Source organism: Euprymna scolopes, chromosome 33 (assembly GCF_053919585.1).
Source record: "Euprymna scolopes isolate OS-2025 chromosome 33, ASM5391958v1, whole genome shotgun sequence".
Classification (NCBI taxonomy): Eukaryota; Metazoa; Mollusca; class Cephalopoda; order Sepiida; family Sepiolidae; genus Euprymna; species Euprymna scolopes.
The window spans coordinates 62891624-62914799 of NC_136514.1; the positions used below are offsets into that span (position 1 = coordinate 62891624).

At 33.0% G+C, this 23176-nt stretch overlaps 1 protein-coding gene across 6 annotated transcripts in view; it reads right to left on the minus strand.

The window, feature by feature from the left end:
• Positions 1 to 23176, minus strand: part of LOC145258264 (carbohydrate sulfotransferase 1-like) — a 209328-nt gene that overhangs the window by 76663 nt on the left and 109489 nt on the right. For 5 of the 6 annotated variants that reach the window (XM_080116251.1, XM_080116250.1, XM_080116246.1 and 2 more), the window contains exons 4-6: positions 20941 to 21075; positions 17168 to 17245; positions 12335 to 12518 (exon numbers count right to left, since the gene is read on the minus strand). In XM_080116251.1, coding sequence (XP_079972377.1) covers positions 12335 to 12518; positions 17168 to 17245; positions 20941 to 21075 — 397 coding nt within the window. The remainder of the gene's footprint in view (positions 1 to 12334; positions 12519 to 17167; positions 17246 to 20940; positions 21076 to 23176) is intronic. The other variant, XM_080116252.1, reaches the window with a different exon arrangement.

Below are 23176 nucleotides of genomic sequence, written 5' to 3' on the forward strand. Positions count from 1 at the left end.
GATGCTTCGATGGTATCATTATTATTCACATTTTTAATTTCTATAATTTTTGATTTTGAAATAATCAATAAAGTTAATTAAACTATAACGTTTTATCCACTCGTAATATTTGAATTCTTCGGGCTACTATTTTCATCTTGTGTATTATTTCACAACGTTTCGGTTGATGTAATCTCCAATCTTCTTTAAGTGTATCTTGTCAAACTCGAGAATCTTATTGTCGAGCTCGGGAATCTCCACGGAATTTCGAAAGGAACCCTTTATTTAATCAACTAGGAAAGAATACTCTTGTTCCATCAGCCATGATTGGATAAAGGTTCTAAGTAATTGGAAGTTATATTTCAAGCGTAACTCGCACTGAACAGTGTCACTTCCAACTGAATTTTACTAAATAATTTATCAACTAGACAACTGGTCGGCAAAGATGGAACGTTAGTATATTATTGTCATAGATTAAAAAGAGATTCCGTTTGAGTTTCCGTGCAGATTCGCGAGTTTTGCAGAAAGCATAATAAATCCACATCTCAAAAATTCAGAAACATTACGCCATCTTCGCTGTTTGTGATATAGAAAACTAATATATAAATAATCGAAACATTATATTACTTTGAAAGCTTTATTAGTGTTTGATATATGTATAGAGTTTGGCTTTAAATAGTATCGTCAGGCAAGGAGAAAGACCAGCAGTTTGTTAGTGACAAAAAGAATCAAAACGCTAATAGTATTATAACATAAATCAATCATGTGGAGAAACAATTTAGGCTTATTTTCTGATATTACACATCATTATTTGTCACCTCGATCAGTGAAGGATAAATCATTTCGACCGAACCAATTGTTAATTTGTCTCATTGTAGAGTGCCCTTTTTGGAGAAGACTGAATTACCCAACATTAAAAAGCGATCTTGCGTCTAACTTTGTCCTTATAAAGAGGCAAGAAAATAGGTTCAAATCACCCAATGCAATTTTGATTGATCTATAACCCGGAAGTGGTGAAAACTAAAAGTACGTGAAGAAGGAATATGCCACCCGAATAGAAAAACGAGCCATGAAGTCTTAAATCAGAGAAGCAACGCTGGCGAGAGTATAATATTACTTCAGTTCAAAGCTAACATAATGGCAATCGTATGGTTTTAAATGAAACTGAAACCACCCCCGCAGTAGTAGCCTAACAATATAGAATCGTACTTCCCTCCTCTTCCCCCTTTTACCAATACTCTCTTTATTTACAATCCCTCCTCTGCTAAACCTCTACTGTCCACATTCATAATCTATACACCCACTTTTCTTTTAAAATATAATCCACACCCGGATATTTCTTTATATACAAAACGAATTGAACTGTGATTCTTGTTTCAATAAGTTTTCTTCTTTGGTCTGACGAGGTGGGTCTCTTTAAATAGGGACTCAACCGAAGCATGTACGTACATTTGTAACCAATAATGTTTGTATAATAAATAGACTATATATATATATATATATTATGTACCCACATAAAATTTGGAGATATAAAATTTTATGTGTTGACTTTCAATATTTACTGCAACAGTGCTCAATACGTGAGTAGAGCAAAATAGTAAGATGTGAAAATGTATATATCAATTAAGCTACACAGAATTTCCGCGTATAATCCTCATGAGGAACCATGAGGCTAATGGGTGAGATTGGTGTTACCATGTGTGTTTTTTATATATATTTGCACGTGGTATTACGTCCACTAGTAAACCAATAAGATTCTGTGTTATTCCTGTATCGTATTCAGCAGGTAATTGTGGCGCGTTTATTGGATAAAGGTTTTCTTGGATTTTTTAGAACAGTGAGACATTTTTCTTTGTGTATTAAAAGGTGGCCTTGCTTTTACTAAATATTTGTTTACGTTTTTGATTATATTAGTTTAGCTATTTATTGTTTTTATTAATACTATTATTATTGTTATTGCTATATATACACATACATATATACACACAATAAATCAGAACCGACACATTAAAACACACATACGTGCACGCATACAACCACACACAGACATAACACCCCTATCTCTAATACAACACACTGAACCATACCAACCCTACTTAACCTCGAAACCAACAACACTAGGAAACACCTAGAACCATAGTATAATATCTGTTCCAACACCTCGCTCCCTCCTCAGTCAGTGGAGGAGAACCCCCTCATGACTGAAACAACTATCATCCCTTCTATCATCCCCCTCCCATACCTATACCCCCTCCAATTACCTCCCCTCTGGGGAACAAAATCTCCCCCACACTAGGAACCGATCCTGGGTCTGGCCATACCCACATGGGGAGACAAATAAATAGAAACATTAAAAAAATCCCCTATACATATTTTAAATACACCCCTCTTTCTAAACAAACATAATATAAGGAATACCCGAAAAGACTAAAACGAAAAATCACAATACTAAAAAAAAAACCAAGAATCCAAAAAATAAATATCAAAATAGAATGAAAGCACCCCTACCCTTATTTCAGAAGAGCTGCCCCCCCATCCTCACACATGCACATTAGTAACGACCTCGGATCACAGTCACCTTCCTAAGGAAGAAAATAACCTCATAATACTATAAAACAGTATATACATTCTCAAAGCAATAAAAGCAAACACACACACGCACACACACGCACACACACGCGCACACATACACACACAAACACACACACACACACTACCCCACCCTAAAGGAAAAGAAAAAACACTAGCAGAAAGAGAGAGTGATTACAACCAAGTCAGCGGCCTGGACAAGCCCAATAAAAGAGAATATAAAAATTGAACATGCCAATGAATAATAAACACTTACAAGCCTCCACCCTTGGAAACACTTCAAATGAACTACGAAAATTGCCATTTTTATATCTCCAACATATTTGAAAATAATTTCTGACGAGGACGCTTCACAGAACATCTGAAACGCGCGTAAAAACGATTTCAATGACTTAAAAACATTATTACAATGATCCAAACACAATTTTCAATGAAAAACCAAGACACGGAATAATATAATAATGTTAAAAAATACACATTGTTGGTGACTACTCCCTTATTTGAATATATATATATATATATATATATATATATATATATATATATATATATATATATTATGTATTGTTATCCTAAAGTAAAACATATTCTGCATATAGAACTGTTTGCTATTTCGCTTTTTCAGTTTAATAATTTAAACTCTAAGATTGCTAATTTCTCGATCAGATATGTTTCACAGACTGTATAAATTCTAACACGTACTGGTTGTCGTGCAATTTTCCACTCGACTAACGGCGAGTGTTTACTTTTTTGAACTTCCAGTGATTTTATTCGGTGTTGAAAACAGTCAGGAATGATAAATTGTCTGATTGGTTCGCTGGTAAAGTTAATACTGATTTTTTATTGGGACCGATTTGATCAGGCAGATTGCAAATTGCATTGTTATGATAACTGAACTTATGCATTTGTGACCTGATATTCACAGCGTGAGACTCTAAGAAAGTAACTCCTGTGATCGATATCCGTCAGAAACAAAGATATATATAAATATATATATATATTGTTTGTATATATATATTGTTTTTATATACATTGTTTATATATATATATATATATATATATATATATATATATATATATATATACTCGTGAGCAAAAAAGAATGGGCCAAACAAATTTTATACATTTTATTGCACTAAAAGCTATATTGAACAAAGAACAATTTAACAAGGAAACTTAAACAAGACTAATAACACAGAACAAGACATTTACTTTAATAAATGCTTAGGATGGAATCGCATTCCCTTTTGATTTCTTTAAAAGATTAATACTTTTAGACATGCTCTTAACCAAAGTGGAACACTGTGAAGAGGAGATGCTATTTCATTCGCTTTGCACAGCTTCCCACAGTTTGTCATTGTTCGAAAAATTTCTTCCAGCCTATGCACGAGATATTACGGACCAAATATTCCCGATTGGGTTTAAATCGGAGATTTCGCCAAAATATCACATCAATTAAATTATCAGAAAACCATTTTTTCTGACTTTAGTAGTGTGTGCAGGGGCATTATCATGTTGAAAAATAATGTTCTGGTATATTCCCAGCTTCTGAATACTTGGTAACAGTCCTGTTTCTAATATTCGAATGTATTCCTTTGCATTGATTGACTTCTCACATCTAATAAGTTTCCCAACTCCTGCTGCAGTAAAAGTTTCTCATACCATTATCCCTCCATTCCCGTGTTTAACTGTCTTTTTTATGCCACTTGTCGAAAATCTTTCTCCAGTTCTTCGAATGCACCGTTCGGGAGCATCAGGAGCATCACTAACAAGACAAAATCTTGATTCATCTAACCAGAAAACATTCCTGGACCAGTTTATATCTTTCTTGCCATAACACGAGAAAATCTATTTTTGTCATTGATGTTCTTCTTAGATAAAGATCGCATTTCGTTCATTCGTCTAGATAATGTATATCTAGAAAGAGAATTTCCAGCCACTGTTTTAAATTCTTTGCTATGGTCAACATAAGTTTTCTTTCGATCCTTCAAATTTAAGCATGTAGTCGTCCTTCAAAGTGAATGCTCTAGGGCGACCAGATCCACATTTCCCTTTCATGAAGCGTTCGACTACGAATCTTTGGCCAATTCGCTTCACTACAGAAAGAGATGTTTTCACATTTTCTTTTCTTAAAATATCAATAATCAGCTTGTAGGTCATTTTGAACTGCTTTAATCCTGCAATTCGGTTTTTTATATTCTCGCCAAGATGCGGTCTTACCATGTTTAGGATTAATTTTTTCACTTATTATTATATGCTATAATAATAATGACATTTTCAGCGAAAATTAACAAAAATGCATGGAAAAATATTGAAAAATCGATTTCTTCCTTCTCTCACTTTTGGCCCATTTTTTTTTGCTCATGATATATATATATATATATATATATATATATATATATATATATATATATATATATATATGAATTTTAAAATGGATACAATCCGACGTTATGATGTGAAAAGGAAGCGGAAGGAAGCGGAAGCCTGAAGTATCCTAGAGTGGATGAAACGCGGAATATTCAGTGTAGCTTAATCGCCATGTAAATTTTATAACTTACTATATATATATATATATATATATATATATATATATATATATATATATATATATATATATATATATATATATATGATGTGAAAAGGAAGCGGAATACCGGAGGCTCGACGTTTCGCCCGAATTATGCGGGCTTTTTCAAGAGGTGTGGTCACTGACGACAGGGTCGATTTTTTTAGTTTTATATATACTGGAGGAGTGTATGCAAATAGAACTATTATACAAATATACAAACAAAAAAAGAACAAATATATATTTAGTAACCAGTGTCTAGATTATTTTCGTGCAATATTATTTTAGATAAGTGGAAAGAAATGTTAAAAATTCCTTTGATAGTGTTAGTAGAGTTAGAGATGATAGCAGATTCCAACAGATGACGTGTTGACCTACTATGTATAATCTTTAGGAGGGTCGCATTTTCGAAATCGAAATGATGATCATTTTCCATTATGTGACCGAAAAGAGCATTAAGTGTATTGTTATTCTTTATGTCTCTTTTGTGTTCATATAATCTTTTAGCAAGGTTTCGCTGCGTCTCTCCTACGTATATCTTGCCACAATCAAGACACGGTATGGTATAAATTCCGGCTTGTGTTAATGTTTATTATTGTTAGTTTTAGATTTCCGAGTTAAATTGTTATCATTAGGGAGGTTTTCTGTACTATTTGAAAGCCGATTTTGTTTTTATAAATGTTATTATTTTTATCGTTAGTGGGAACAATTAGTCTTCTATTGTGTGTTAGGTTTTCTTGGGGGTGGTTTTGATCTCGGTTTTGATAGATTTTTAAGGCCTTTCTTTTAGCGTCACGTAGGAAGTATTGGGGATATTGTAAGTTCTTGAATGTAGTTTCTATATATTCAAATTCATCGTTTAGATATTCTTTGCTACATATTCTCATAGCTCTTAGATAAAATCCAATTATAATGCCTTTTCTACGTTGTCATTGTGTTGCAGTAAAAATGTACATAATAATTCTTATTAGTTGTTTTACGATGAACTTTGAATTTTAGTTGATTATTATTATTAATTAATTGTATGTCTAGGAAAGATATGGAATTATTATTTTCAGTTTCGAAAGTGTAATTGATAGTAGGTTCTATTTTATTAAGTTTGTTAGTGATATTATCAATATTCGACGATTTGGGGAGAAAGAGTAGAATGTCATCTATGTAATACGATGCACCCTTAGGTAATTTATATTTCAAGGGACCGCTTTCAGTAAACTCTAGACACAGGCAGACTAGGACCCCACTTAGGGGGCTACCCATTGGCAACCCAAACTTCTACCTGCAATAGAGTCCACCAAATGTGAAATACATCATATCAATACACAGGTTTATAATGTTTATTAATGTGTTAGTTGGAAAACGTAATTCGATTTTTATTTTGTTGAGGTGTTTATGAAGTAGATTAAGACATTTCTTGGTGGGATTGTTTGTATATAGAGATTCTATGTCAAGGCTGTTTAGAATGTCTGTTGGAATCTGCTCTTATCTCCAACTCTACTAACACTACCAAACAGAGAAAATGATTTTTTAACATTTCTTTCCACTTATCTAAAATAATATTGCACGAAAATAATCTAGACACTGGTTACTAAATATATATTTGTTCTTTTTTTTTGTTTGTATATTTGTATAATAGTTCTATTTGCATACACTCCCCCAGTATATATAAAACTAAAAACATCGACCCTCTCGTCAGTGACCACACCTCTTGAAAAAGCCCGCATAATTCGGGCGAAACGTCGAGCCTCCGGTATTCCGCTTCCTTTTCACATCATATATATATATATATATATATATATATATATATATATATATATATATATATATATATATATATATATATATATAGTAAGTTATAAAATTTACATGGCGATTAAGCTACACTGAATATTCCGCGTTTCATCCACTCTAGGATACTTCAGGCTTATGCGCATAAGCCTGAAGAATCCTAGAGTGGATGAAACGCGGAATATTCAGTGTAGCTTAATCGCCATGTAAATTTTATAACTTACTAACTAGTTCTACCTACGTATTGAGCACTTTTGAAGTGAATACTTAAAGTCTACGCATAAATCTATACTTTCGTATATTAATTTTATGTAAGTAAATTAAGTAGCTATATATATATATATATATATATATATATATATATATATATATGCATATATATATATGGAGATATGTGTGTATATGTTTATGATGTAAGTGTATAGCCTTAAATTTGTGTGTGTGTGTGCGTGTGCGTGTGTGTGCGCGCGCGTGTTTAAAAAGGTGTGTTTTTATTTGCTATAGAAATCAAATGCCTGGAATTCAAAACTGCAAGAAAATGTAAAAAAGCAAAAAGCAAACGAAAAATAAAGTGAATAAAAAATATAGTATATATAATGTATATCTATTTAGATATATCTTCATACAAATCATGAATATGGATTACTGCAGTTTCACGCTACATTCGTATAATCAAATTAAAATACGCTTACAATCGGATGCTCAGTGAAATTACAATAATGTGTTAAGGAACGCCACATTTATAATGATATATGTGTGTATATGTGTGTATAGTTAAAGATGCATAACTTTGTATGTTTATGTTTGATGAATTGATGTATACTACAACCTGCACACACGCAATAGGACAATATTTAGAAGGAAGAAGAGACCAATCAAAGAATTTAAACTTTGAAAAATAATTGCTTCCTAAGCGTTCATTTCGAGAAAGCATACGTAATGTATATACTCAATGTTTATTTCAAATGATGGACATAAGTCAGGTTTTTATATCTACAGATTTACAGTTGATACTTTCAAAATGTGTTGTTTTTTTTTATTTTTGTTTGTTTGTTTTTTTTTTTGTATCTGCTCCACTATTCCATCAAACTGGCGAATAGGTTTTTTGTTTCCGTTAATCTGAGAGAAGAGGGTTTATGCCTGACGGACTGTTTGTGTTTGCTTGTATATCTTGTTCTGATAGCAAAATAAAATATCATTGCTTATTTTAAACTTTAAAATTCTTTTCTTAGAGAAGTGAGGAAATCAATCACTGAATTCGGACGAAGACAAGTGAGCGATCACAAGCAGATTACAAAATATGACATAATTATTTTCTTATCATTTTCTAAAAATCAATGTTTACGCACGTGTTTCAGAAAATTTTTGTCATCACTATTGGGGATGCGTCAAACCTGTAAGTCTATTTTAACAAACATGCAAATACGTCCATGCTCCATTCAGACACAGAAACTAGTTTATGCTTTTTGAGAAATCAATGTAGTTTTACACTAATAACTGTATTGGGGAAGATAGGATAATCACGCAGGGCCTGTTGGACGGTAAATCCGAGTGGATAACATAATCTAAGGAAGAACCAATGACGGAAAGACATGGTAATTTTTATAATTTATTTCAACTGCGTTTATCGACTTCTTCACGACAACATTTACTATCCTACATTCTTTAAATTAGAATATATGTTGCCGCACTTGTTGTTCATAAATAGACGTTGTTTGTAATAAGAGTTCAAGCTTTTCAAGCATTTTTTTCACACAGGGTTGAATTTTAATCGAATTTCATTTTAAAAGGGAATTCAAATGCAATAGATGAAAATAAAACAAATACCGCAACAAAGAAAATGAATAAAAATACAATCGAAAAATATGTGATGCTTGTTAACTAGATAGCAACACGAACTGACGACTTGGGTGTGTACGTTCGAATCCAGTCGCTACCATAGCACTACTTTCACTTTTGAAGAATAGGATAAAACGTGTCAAGACTGGTTTATTATGAGAATTTTTTTAACAGAATTTGATGTGCACTATCCGAGGATTTTGTGATGGTGGTTTTATAAAACGCTAGATGTTTTTCATATTCTTTTCAGCAATGTAGACTCGTTTGTCTAAAGAAGCCGTTGAATGCAGTTTAAAGAAATTATTACACACACGCACGCACACACACACACACACACACATACACCCGCATTCGTACAACTTGCTATGTCTTATTTAGATAACTCAGCAAATCTGACGCTCTCCCAACCACTGTCATCGATATCGATCGTTTTTTTTTATATACACTGTCAGGAAAGGAAAATAAAGAAAGTTGAGTCAGTACATTTTGTAATTAAGAAAGTTTAATCTTTTAAAATTACATTTTTATGAGATATTAAGCAAGTAAGGCACCAGATGTTTTAGACTTACTGATGAAGAAATGGACAGAAATGTTCAGAGGATAAGATGCATACAATCGTAAAATAAATAAAAAGGAAGTAAAAAAAAGAAGTTGCATTACAATTATTCAAGTAATGAAAATGCGGAAGAGAAGGTGATTTGCATTAATTCTGTGCACGCATTTGTTTAAGAGAAAAGTACAATTTAACAGTTTCATACAACTTCAAAGACAAACATCTGTATTATACGACGATTTATTTTACTCATAATTTCGTTTGGTTACGTGGCAAGTTGAGAGTTACTAATAATCAAGATGGCCTTTCGTTTTTGTTTATTCTATCATTATTCTTTTTTATTTTTTTGTATTTTTTTTCTGTAAGGCAATTATGGCGTGACGAGTCACTTTATATACGCTTAGAAACAACTTTAATTGTTTAAACTATTTATATCGCTATGTTGGTTGATGTATGATTGTAGAGTGAGTTCGTCCATTAAAACGACGAAGACCATCTGATCATTCTAGGGATGATGGAGCAGATGCGATGGCAGTTTGATTAAAGTGAATCTGGTTTGCGCAGAGTCAGCCTCACTCTTTCGTTCCAACCAACCTGATCGAGATAGCTGTAGGCCTGGTGGGATGCAAAAGCAGCCGAAAGTGTCGATGTCCTCCTACAAACAGTATTCCCAAACGATCATCCATCTGGTATTGGTAAGGTTTAACGGTGCTTAGCCTCGATGAGAACCGGAGGACTAATGCGATCATGTCGTGATTATAGAGAAAAGAAATGAAGTAAAGGAAAAGGTTGCCTACAAATGGTGCACGCCGAGTCACTTCGATAATCAGAGAATATTTCCGTTACATAACTAAAGACGCAATCAAGAATGGAGAAAATGATTGACAGATAAGAAGTAAAAATTGACCTTAGGGAACAGAAAGTGAGGAAACCGCATTATTTGTGGAGAAAGATAATTTTTCTTATTCCAGCCAGACACCAGAGAAAGGTAGGTACGAAGTCGCCGGTTCCAAAAAAATAATGAGAGATTGGCGCACCATGTTAATTAAATAATGCACAACCCAAGTCGTCTGTATACCCCTCTCTCTCTCTCTCTCTCTCTCTCTCTCTCTCTCTCTCTCTCTCTCTCTCTCTCTCTCTCTCTCTCTCTCAGTTGTTCAGTAGCCCGTGTTTTATAATCTTTGGTTTCCTGAAATTGTCCATTTTGTCTATCGAGCTGTATTATCGACCGATGTGTATAAATGATTTACACACGCTGCAGAGATCATATTTATCATTTTAATGTGCATAGTAATAGCCTATTACGTTATTAAAGTGTAAATAATTGGCCAAAAGTCAAGCAAAAAATTTGATAGTGTTATAGTGATATTATGATGATTAATTTGTTTTCATTGTCGTCTGCTTTCGCTGTCGTCTAGTCTGTAGATCGGCAGGGAAAAACGCAGATTATTTAGTTTCGAATAATCCCATCTATTTTCGTAACTAGTCAAGGTACTCACACTTTATATGGATGTTTATTATAAGATTAATATTAAAAATTTGTTTATTATAAGATTAATATTAAAAATTGTTTATTATAAGATTAATATTAAAAAATTGTTTATTATAAGATCAATATTAAAAAATTGTTTATTATAAGATTAATATTAAAAAATTGTTTATCATAAGATTAATATTAAAAAATTGTTTATTATAAGATCAATATTAAAAAATTGTTTATTATAAGATTAATATTAAAAAATTGTTTATTATAAGATTAATATTAAAAAATTGTTTATTATAAGATTAATATTAAAAAATTGTTTATTATAAGATTAATATTAAAAAATTGTTTATTATAAGATTAATATTAAAAAATTGTTTATTATAAGATTAATATTAAAAAATTGTTTATTATGAGATTAATATTAAAAAATTGTTTATTATAAGATCAATATTAAAAAATTGTTTATTATAAGATTAATATTTAAAAATTGTTTATTATAAGATTAATATTAAAAAATTGTTTATTATAAGATTAATATTAAAAATTTGTTTACATTGTAAGTTTTGGACTATGTTAAAAAGTAATATCATTATATATGATCAAATTTCTTTGCGTGATATTATGCGATAAATATTTAAATGGGAATATATGTTTTCGAATTTAATTTATCAAAATTGATTAATTTAAATATTTGAAAGTTAACGATTCAAAACATACACGCTATTTTAAATAGTCCATACTTTTGAGTTTGACTTCGAATGGCTAATTCGAATTTGAGTTATTTTAGAGAAAGTCAGGTGCGTTGAAAAACGAACAGCTGATTCTAAGGCTTGGTTATGCTCGAAATACTCTTTATAAACTATTTTTTATATTTCATGTAACATAATTTTTTCATTCCATTCAGTCCCCTCATAGCATTTCTTATCATTCAACTGACAATCTTTTCATCTTATTAACTTGTGTGGGTTTTATCCCTGATAAATTATAACCCATAAGTAAAATAATAGAATACATATTCTAACCTAATTCCAATTAGTAACACGTCTGAAAACATTCTAAACCAAGACAGATGTTTTACTTAACGTACGGTAACGTAGAAGGTAAAAACACGCGCACAGCGCTACGACACGAGAAGAAATCTCTCCCGTTTTTGTTAATTCCCTGTTCGCTTTCTTTAGCTGGTCTTAAACTGGGAACTTCAGGATACGAAACCATTAACGATCTAAAATATCGTAAACATGTAAAAACAGTTAATTATAATTTTTTTAACTCAGCTGAATATTTTGCTTCGTTATCAGCAAGATGTTTATTCGAATTTAAGTGTTATCTTATTTTTTTCATGAAGTTAGATACGAAAGTATCCAACATCAGTGAAAAACAGAAAAGCCTCGTTTAAATTATATGCTTATCATTACAAGTTATTGGAATGTCTACATTTTTATTTGTGTGAAATCTACTATAGAGGGAAGAGGTTGGGGTATGATGGAATCTTTCGTGTTGAACTTACAAAATAAAGGTAGAAGACTATTCTTACCTGGTTTTGTTATTAAAATCTATCAATGGTATCTTTCTTGAATACGACCATTGTAAGGGCCGGAGTGGCTCAAAGAAATAAATGGAGTTGTCACTTTGTTCCAAGAGTTTTCCTGTCATGCTCGAACCACTTCGCATATAAGCTAGGATGATAACCTTTTTGACGGAGTTGGAAGAAACTGTTTCTGAAAATAAAAACAATTACATTTAGATGGTAAAAACATAAGTCAGCCGTCAGTGTGTATTAATTACAGATTGCTCAATGTCTTATTTTGACCTTACTTTACATATTGTCTTAAATTATTCCAAGATAAATTGATCAAATTATCTACCAAATAAAAAATACATTCAGATTTCGCCTTTTACTTACTACAATAAATCAATTATAATAAATCAATTATAATAAATCAATTATAATAAATGCACACGACTATAAGTTATCACCGCCTGAAAATGAAACGATTGGCAAAATCTGAACTTTACTTCTTTCATATTATATAAAGTTATGCCACAGAAACGTTCATAACTCGAAAGCAATTTATATTTTTCTATGAAAGTTTTTATGATGGTTGCTGTTATCAAAGAGTTTTAGATCCATACATCAAATTGGGAAAAATCTGAAGTTGAAATTCCGTCAACATTTACGGTTGGTGTAAAAAAAATCATACCAGATGCAATGTTTTATTGACTACACTCTGGACAGGAGCTGCTAGAAGCAGTTTATTATGCCTTGACAGACTTCGTAGCTTAGTGGGGGTGCCCTTTTCTCCTCTCTGCAACCTCTTTCCCACAGAAGAGACGTTGCGAACCTGTCTCGTTATTTTCAAGTCAAGTGCTCGTCTGAGCTTCAATCTATGGTCTTCCCTCGTCAAACCTTCACGAAAAACACTCGTCTCTCTAAAACCACTATCAATAATTTTCCACACTCTTTATCTGTGCCTAAACCTAAATGTAGATTCCATAAAAAAGCTTCTTTCTTAGTCCTGCTCGTCTGTGGAACTCTCTTTCGTTTGCCTGCTTTCCAGCTGACTACAAATTGATTGTCTTCAAGTCTAGCGTAAACAAGTTCTTGATGAACCGTCCCCCTAAGTAATCCAATTTACAAAATGTCCACTACTTATGTTTACTACGCTATAATCACATTGACTAATATATACACATTAACCCTTATCCTCCAGTGTCCTCTGGGCCTTGATAAGTGGTGATTCCTGTGTGAAAAAAGACAAGTTTCTACAAAATTATAGTGAAACTATGAATTTATCATGAAAGTGTAACCTTGACGTTTGACATCACACAATTAGATCGGTTCTTAGTATTCTGATGGAATGAATATAAATACATCTGGGTCCTCCCTCAAAAGAATATGATTGGTTAGTTAGGACTTTGTGAAATATCGAAAGATACACTGAAAGCCTCACACTTAACGATATTAGCAGCTACGATCACGAACACCCGTTTATTAAGGTGTCTTACTCGATTGTATTACTCGACTACTGGAGTCAAGACTACAAATATATTCCTTTCCGGGACTGTGATCAACCATTTTACCAAGTTCGTTGGCGCTCTGCATCACACAAGCAACTGTGACAAACCATTGAAATGAAAACATAACTTTTTAGCAACGGTAAAAACAGTTACTTTTGTATCATAAATTGTATATTATTCGTATTGTCAATCGTAGTAATATTATTATTATTTGAATTAGTATTGGTAGTATTTGCATATTAACCACACCCTAACATACTCGATATGCCTAAAGTTATTTATACACAGTTTGGTGTCATTCAGAACAATACGTTTGAAACATGAGTTTATTGTTTCAGCGTATAACAATTAGTAGTAGTAAAAGGATGTGGAAGAGGCTGGGAAAAACGAGGAACAAACAATTATTATAAGCAATATTATTTGAATGTCATAAGCCGTCATAAGCCAATCCGCAACTCCGCTTTATCGAATTTAAATCTTTTCATTTGAACTTTTTACAATATACACTGAACTAGAGCGTTTTTATTTTCAATTTGACATTTTTAATTTGAAAAACGTTTGTTTAATTAAAAAATGTTCAATGAACAACTTATTTAAAGTTGTTTTTTTTAATTTGCATTTCGAGCTTTTTAATTTGAGGTCCATATTTATTATTTTAAACTGAGCATTGTTTTTTTGATAGAGTAGAATGCTTATAACAAAAAACAGCTCGAGTTCAAATAAACAAATGTTATAAACATTCTACTCTATCAAAAAACAATGCTCAGTTTAAAATAATAAATATGGACTTCAAATTAAAAAGCTCGAAATGCAAATAAAAAAAACAACTTTAAATAAGTTTAAAAAACCGTAACATTCAAATTAAAAGCACGACCTCAAATGAAGAAAATATTAAATAAAATAAAAAAAAAACTTAAAAACAGCTCGAGTTCAAATAAACAAATAAGTTGGGTTTTTTTATTTAATATTTTCTTGATTTGAGGTCGTGCTTTTAATCTAAATGTTACGTTTTTATTTTTAATTTGCGTTGATTGCGTTGTATATACAGGGTGGTCAAAAAGTCAGGTAACATCGCAATCTCCTCTTCAATAAATAACTTTAAAGACGCTATTGTATCAGGCTTCTTGCCATAAACGCTATCCTTTACATAGCCCCAAAGCCAGAAATCAGGAGGGGTAAGATCCCTATATAAGATTATAATGGATCATATTGTTTTTTTCTACCTTTAACATGTTACCTGACTTTTTGACCACCCTGTAGTTGAAGATATAATCTTTTTTTCAATTTAATGTTTAGTTTTAAATTGATTTCGATTTAATTTAGAGTGAAGCTTTACAATTAAGTTAAAGTTTTATTTTGTTTTTAATTTAATATTGCCTTTTTTTAATTTGAAGTTGAATACAATTTTAAGTTCAGCTTTTATTATTTTAATGTAAATTTAGTATGTTGTGTAGTCCAAACAAGGAAAACTAATGCTTCTGTAGCAATTGATGAGTTGGCATAATATTGAGAAATAAAATGATCAGTTTTGACAACCTGTCACACTATTGATCGAAATGTGTGTCAGAAGTTACATCAATCAATCAGCTTCTTACTCAAACTGACAAGAGTTTTTCCCATATTTGTAATTGCATGTGTGTAATCAGTAAATATATATGTGCGTGTATGTGTGTTTTATTAGCAGTTCATTGGTTAATAAAAATACGTTAAGTTATTCTTATAACGCTACAAGCATTTTAGGATGTAGTTACTATAAAAATTAATAAACTTTAATAATAGTAACTACATCCTAAAATTCTTATAAAATGATAAATATATACTAGCAAAGAGACCCGACGTTCCCCATGAATGAACGAGAATCAACGAATTTTCCAGACTTTTATTTCATCGAAATCGTTGAAGTTACACATATCTCAATCGAATCGATTGATTGCGTGCTCCAGTCGGGGACACACTGCAGTGCATCGGGAGGAATATATTTTAATTATTGTTAATATGTTATTAAAATATAATATTGAATATCTATCAATATCCAACAGTCTTTGTTTGATCGCTGTTCAATGATATAGGACACTTTGATGATCTTCTCATCAGTAGAATGTGTAATTCTGAATGGGATTTACGGGACTTTAAGTCCGCCTCTTGTTTTTACCTGTGATGTTATGTCGAACATAATGTATATCAAAACACCTCCAGACTATTGCGCAACTAAATAAGATTAGCGTAAAAATGTGGGAAGTGACAAGAGACAAAAGTGCTAGAGTTATTGATAAATTTACTTGCATCAACAATGATTGGATCTCAAAAGAAAAGATTAATTTTTATTAATGATTAGATTAGTGGAATTGGGAAACACCCTACAATTGTCACGAGTATTTATTTACTCAATTCGATCTCTTCCGCTGTGTCTGAATTTCTGTCTATAAAACTTCAAAAGAAAATCTTCAAAACTAACGTAACAAAAGAATATGAAAATGGCATGTGCTTGAAAATTAATGTCGTGTGAAACACCGTTCGTAAAAATCATTAATTTCAAACATTAAATAATTTAGTAATATGTATCTTTAAATAAATCCACAATCTCCAATGATTCAATACGTTATTATTATTATTATTTTTGTGTTATTATTATTATTGTTATTATTATTATTATTATTATTATTATTATCATCATCAACATTATCATTATTATTATTATGGATTTAGTAATCTATTAATGATGGGCATCTGATATATGTTTGTCTGAAGTTCAAACTACGATACTTTTACTATTTTATAAAGGGTAATACAATTTCAGCCTAACGTAATATCTTTCAATGCTTAACTCAATGAAAAGGGAATTACAATACATGTTTATTCGTCATTACACCATTCTCCCAGGCGTTATAACCTTCTTTTTGAGAGGGTAATGTAGTATTTAATTTTCACTCATAATACTATCTCAATATTACCTTCTTTTTGTGGAGAAGTAGTGTAAATCTGTTATGTTCTTATGACGTCATCATTCAATGTTTTACTTCCTCCTGTTTTCATGGGATAGCTTAATATATACTGTGTTTTCATAAAATCACCCTCCCAGGCATTTCTTCTTCCTTAGACAGTGAAGCAGTTTATTATATGTTCGTTCATTATACATACTAATAAAATATACTTCATCTGGTCGCATTATTTTTTTAGAATTTAATAAATTATTTCATTGCTTTTAGTTATTTGAATAATTTAATCAAATTTAATATTTAGTTGAATTCCGTAGAATTTCTGTGGGATGTGTTTCACCAAATTTGTGGGTAATTTAAGCTTTAACAGCATTATGATATCTAGACGCTGAAATGATACTATGTGGACTTACCTTCCGTCTGATCATCATAGTTAATTATCTTTTGGACGTTGCTGGCCTTTGTAACCTTTTCTGAAATTGGTGTAATATCTAAAAACGAGTAGAAATGTATTTCTTTTTAATAACCTGCATCGCAATATTAGTCCAGACGAAAGATTATTCTATTATTTATGTTAAAAAAGTAAACATTCAACTTTTTTGTCGGTAGCTATGCCAGATCAATATGAAAAAGCGCTGTGTAAGCAGTTAGTGGACCTAATTCTATGCTTGAATCTACGGAGACGCGAGTAGAGATTTTAAAACGGAGCTGTGACAGCACCAAATTTTGCAACTCTTGTTCAAGCTGGGTCAGATATGAAACTGCTGTATTAAGGCTTTAATGAGAGAAATAGTTTAGAAGGGTTTAACTACACTAATCAATGATTTCAGACATATGTTTCATCCATATCCAATAATATCCTCTCTTGTCATGAGGTGTGATATCATTATCATTAAATATCATCTATACTGACACAATCGGGAAAAAAGAGCTCCTGCATAGGTTGTCTATATGCAAGAGTATGGCATAATTGAACGTAGATGGACCAATTAATCATCTTCCTGATTCACTGGTAGACAAACCTTGTGGTTCAGTTCGGTTCTGATGGAGCACTTCGGTGAAATTTGGCGCTAAATAAATTCAGCCTCCATCCTTGGATCGATGACTACATAGATAACATAGGAAAGAGACATGCGTATTCTTGATGAATCACGCAAAAGAAATGTTTGCTTTTGCGATACTGGGTGACTTGTACCAGTATCACGTAATGCTCTTCAGAATGAAAAATTACCTGGCCAATTTTCAGAGTAGGATAAACTAGTGTCTACAACATTTGGTTGGAGTAGAAACGTAAATCAATGGCATCATCGTGTACAATGTCAAACTGCGTGACATAGTCTGGCTGAGACAGCCCCATATACTCATTACAAAAAATAATGTATGTGATGTCAAAGGGACAAACATGTTGGATGTATATGCATTACTACAACTGAAATAAAGATTAAGAGTATAGCCAAATGCTTAATCCAGATCATTGTAAAGAACTAATCTTTGCAACTCACCCAATTATTAAATAAGAAATCTAATTTCGATTGGTCACTCCGCTATCAGGTATCGTTTGATTTAATAAAAAACACTTTGTTGGGTCTAAACTCTATCCTAAAGGCTCATGATTTTACCCCAGCATTAATCTTAGCCCCAGATGCTAGCGATGAAGTCATTAGCAGTGTGCTATTTTATACTAACAGGGAATGTATGGAACATTTTATCAGTTAAAAATTGTTCTACTGCCGAGGAAGAAACTCCATCCCCTTTTATAAAGTCTGTAGCATTTCAAAATACATATACCTTAGTTCTACCAGTGTATAATATAGTGTATACCGATCCTGGCCCACTAACCTTCCTCCGAAGAATGAAGAATAAGAATTGACATTGCTTAGCGCTGCAAGAATATCATCTGATCAGACGGTACAAAAGAGGTATCGACAACGTGTTCCTCATGCTTTGATTGGTATAAAATTTACGTGCACTGATCTTATTGATGATCAAACAAGGTTAAACAAACAAAACGTAAGTAAATAAAACTTTTCTTATTTAGAAAAATGCAGGTTACGGTATTTTTGGTGTTACTAGATGTGACGTATGCACTCAGGATAGGCACAGTCAAGCAACCCGATTTCAGCAACAAGTTGAGCTTATCGATAAAATGTGTGTGTATATATATATATATATATATATATATATATATATATAGCATGAAAATATGGAAAATAATCTTAGTTGTCACGACTATATTTTCATGATACTACTAAGCTCTCTCTCTCTCTCTCTCTCTCTCTCTCTCTCTCTCTCTCTCTCTCTCTCTCTACATATATATATATATATATATATTATCACACGCGAGAGTACCACTGCGATAACTGTCAAGTCAACTGAACAATAAACGTAAAGTGAATGCTTCCGTCTACACAAATCAACGTGAACAATATTGTCGATGCAACCCGATACGATATCAAGCACTTCCGTCGATACGATTCTGCACGGTCCCGAACAATTCCATCGATATGACCTAGCATGGTCCCAAACAATTGGATTCACGCAATGCGAACAATTCCGTCGATACGACGCGGCATAGTCCGTACACTTCCGTCGACACGATCCCGAACAACTCCGTCAACACAACTGCCAGAGCAACCTCAGCAGTTACCGACTAAACAACTCTGGTATCGTCTTTTTGTAGCCCTCATTTTCTCAGTTTCATTTTCGCCGTAGGTGGATCCGACTAAGGCACTGATACACATTTTTGAGCGTTTCCACGCATGCTCGTCACACTCCCCCTTATCTTGAAATCATACAAATGGGGGCAATGTGGGGAAGACCAATTTTTCATGGTACTTCGTCTTAACGATGTGGTCCCAGGAATTTCTCGGCGGCTCTTTTGTTTGTCGCATCATTGAACTCCTCCTGTCCTAAATAGCTTGATGTATCATTCCCTAAGGATCTTTCTCGGTGTGGTCGTTCGTATAGCAGTGAGGCTTCGTCATCTGAAGGGGGTAATGCGGTCACGGATGAAGCAATTATCTCTGCACGTTAGATGCATATCGTTTATGTGGCGTCGTATTCCATTAAGCGAAACTGAGTGTGGACTATCGATTTTCGTTACCCATACTGAACGGCGTCATACATCTTTCTTGCGGATTCTTGACCCAAACAACATCTCCCTCTTTGTACGGACGAGCACCTGTATTGTCGGGCATCACTACTTTATCAATACCATTAACACAGATCCTATAGGTGTATGTTACATGTTCAGGTACAGTCGTAGACGTCTTGTCGTTCTTGGAGGTAACGTTGTGCCAATACACTGCCTCTAGGATCGTGCACCGTGTTCTTGCTGTAATGCGCTTTATTGTGCGATGGGACCTCTCGATTATTCTGTTTCCCGATGCTACGTTGGCACGCCTAAATCGTATGTGCATGCCCCACATTCGTGCAAACTCAGCATACATACATACATGATGATGATGATTGATTGCAACGTCTTGTCAGACGAGTGCCACTCCCTCAGACATTTAAAATCCATGAGCCCAAATGCCTGAGGGAGTATCTATACAAATATGATGTTACAGAGTCTTAGCTTTGTACGACAGCTAAGTCTCTCTCTCGGTTCAAAATATTGAGATCCAGCAACAAGCAAGAGCAAGATAGCCAGCAACAAATTAAACTGCAGACCAGCTTAATGCGGGTACTGGTCTCCCGCTTTATGGTTTTTTTAAATCAGAGATTTGCTTCTCCTAGAAAGGTTTCCTTCACCACGGCTTACGGGAGCCCTCTCCACCCCAATACACATATACACACACACAAATATACACAGTGCTAGTTGACTGTTGACCCAAAAAAAGAGTTCATTCGCCCTTTGGAAGGTCTTGTTTTTAATCCTTCAGGGAGACTAGCCGCCCTCCTCACCAAACAAGTCTGGTGGGGGAACCAGTTTAGTCGCCGGTGACCCGACCATGAGGCAGGTAGTACTGGGTTACATGGTACCAGTAGCATATGACATGACATGACATACATACATACATACATATAGATAGATAGATAGATAGATAGATAGATAGATAGATAGATAGATAGATAAATGCAATATATTATTTATTATTATACTATAGGTATGGGGGCGCACAAGTTATTTAACGGGATTGGATATAGTTATGTTTCGACACTGAAATGAAAATAAGAGCATTACCTTCCATTTCTTTTTCCTTGTCAATAATCTTTTGGGCGTTGGTGAGTTTGGGAACATATTTTATTTGTGATAAGTTATTTTCAGGAAGCGAACTTTGCGAAGCTTTTGGTGTAATGTTGGGGAAATACGTGCTGTCTACAAGAGAAAACGAAAGACAACATTCATTGGTTTGAATTTACCCAACATTATTAAATTTTAATTACATATAGTCATTTGAATTCTTATAATATAAAATATCATGCAAAATAATATCTTAAATGTTTTTATTTCATTTCTGAAACGATACAATTTACTACGCTCTATCGTATCAACGCCACGCTTATGATGACGTAATTCCGCAACGTGGTGGAGGCAAATAGAAAATGTACAATTCTTGAAATAAAATACAGTTTAATATTATATTAAAAATTAATGTTTAAAAATAGTTTAGCAAATTAAAGTAATTTGTTAAATAATTTAATTATTATCCAAGTACAATACTATTTCTGCAATATGGATATTCTAGACATTGTGAAATGTAAAACAAAAAAACTTTTAGTGCTTGTTTAGTTCAAGAATATCTATAGTTGAGGGGCAAAAATCAGCTCACAGTATTAATGCTGTTGTCCCTCAGGGGTCCATCCTGGGTCCAACTCTTTTCCTGGTCTACATTAATGATCTTCCAAATCACATCCTTACATCATTTGTAGACATTTATGTTGATGACACTACCATTTATGGTAGCACATCTAAAGCAGTAAACGACCAAATTCTCTCTGATTCTCTCTCCTCTGATCTTGAGCACGTGGTACAATGGAGAAAGGAGTGGCTGGTTACTTTTAAGGCATCTAAAACCAAGTTTCTCTCTTTATATCATCAACATTCTGATCCACATCTGGCATCAATTGAAATGAATGGCTCTCGTCTTCAGGAGACCTCAAGTTTTGACAAGCTTCTGGGCTTGACAATTACTCCTGATCTTAAATGGAATACGTACATCAAATCTGTTGCCAGGGCCGCTGGAAAAATGGTGGGATCTTTCTATCGATCCAGTAGATATCTCACTGCTGATGCAATTCTCTATCTATATAAGAGCCAGGTACGTCCAAGGATGGAATACTGTTGCCACATCTGGGCAGGAGCAGCTAGAAAGAACTTGTCCTGCCTTGATAGAGTTCAAAATAGACTTCGTAGCCTCGTAGGAGATGTCCTTTTCTCTTCCTTGCAACTTCTAGCTCACAGAAGAGATGTTGCGAGCTTGTCTCTGATGTATCGTTATTTTCATGGAAAGTGTTCGACTGCGCTTCAGTCTATGGTCCCCCCTCACCAAACTTTCACAAGAAACACTCGTCTAGCTGTAAACACTATCAATAATTCCCCCCACTCTTTATCTGTGCCTAAACCTAAACCTAAACGTAGATTCCATGAACAAAGCTACTTTCTAAGAACTGCACGCCTGTGGAATTGTCTTCCGTTTTCCTGCTTTCCAGTTGACTACAATATGATTGTCTTGAAGTCTATCGTAAACAAGTTCTTGATGAGCCGTTCCATATAAGTTAACAAATTTACCGAATTTTTCATTACTAATGATTACTATATTGTCCAATTTCTACTGTACACTCTTTAACCCTTATCCGTGAATGGCCTCTTGGCCTTGATAATGTGGTGATACCTGTGTAAAAAAAAAAGAATATGAAAATGAAAATGTTCTTTTAAAGTATCTTTTGAATCTTTAATTTTAAAATGGAGCAAGAAGGATTTTATATTATGCCAATATTTGTTATCATATTTGAATCAATTTTACCACAGCAGAAGCATCAGTATAATGAGAAATTTGAAAATAGGCTAAGAAACTAGGAATAAAATACAGGATTTTTTTCATTGTCAACATCTTACAGCCTAGTGTAATTGTTCCCCGTTATTTTTAGAAAAAATTATTTTTACTGACTGATAACCGAAGTGAGATGCGCTAGTACGCGTGTACAAATATTGAAATCAATTATACTACAGTAAAGGCATCGTACAGAAAATTAGAAACCCGTTAAGTAAGGAGATATCACGATGCAGGATTTTTTCATATATATATATATATATATATATATATATATATATATATATATATATATATATATATATATATATATATATATATAAGATAGTTCCATTAGAAAATCGACATCCATATGATCTTACATGATTTTTTCTAAATTAAGAAAATCGTGCATGGCTTAAAGATTGTTTCATTGAAGTGTGTGAA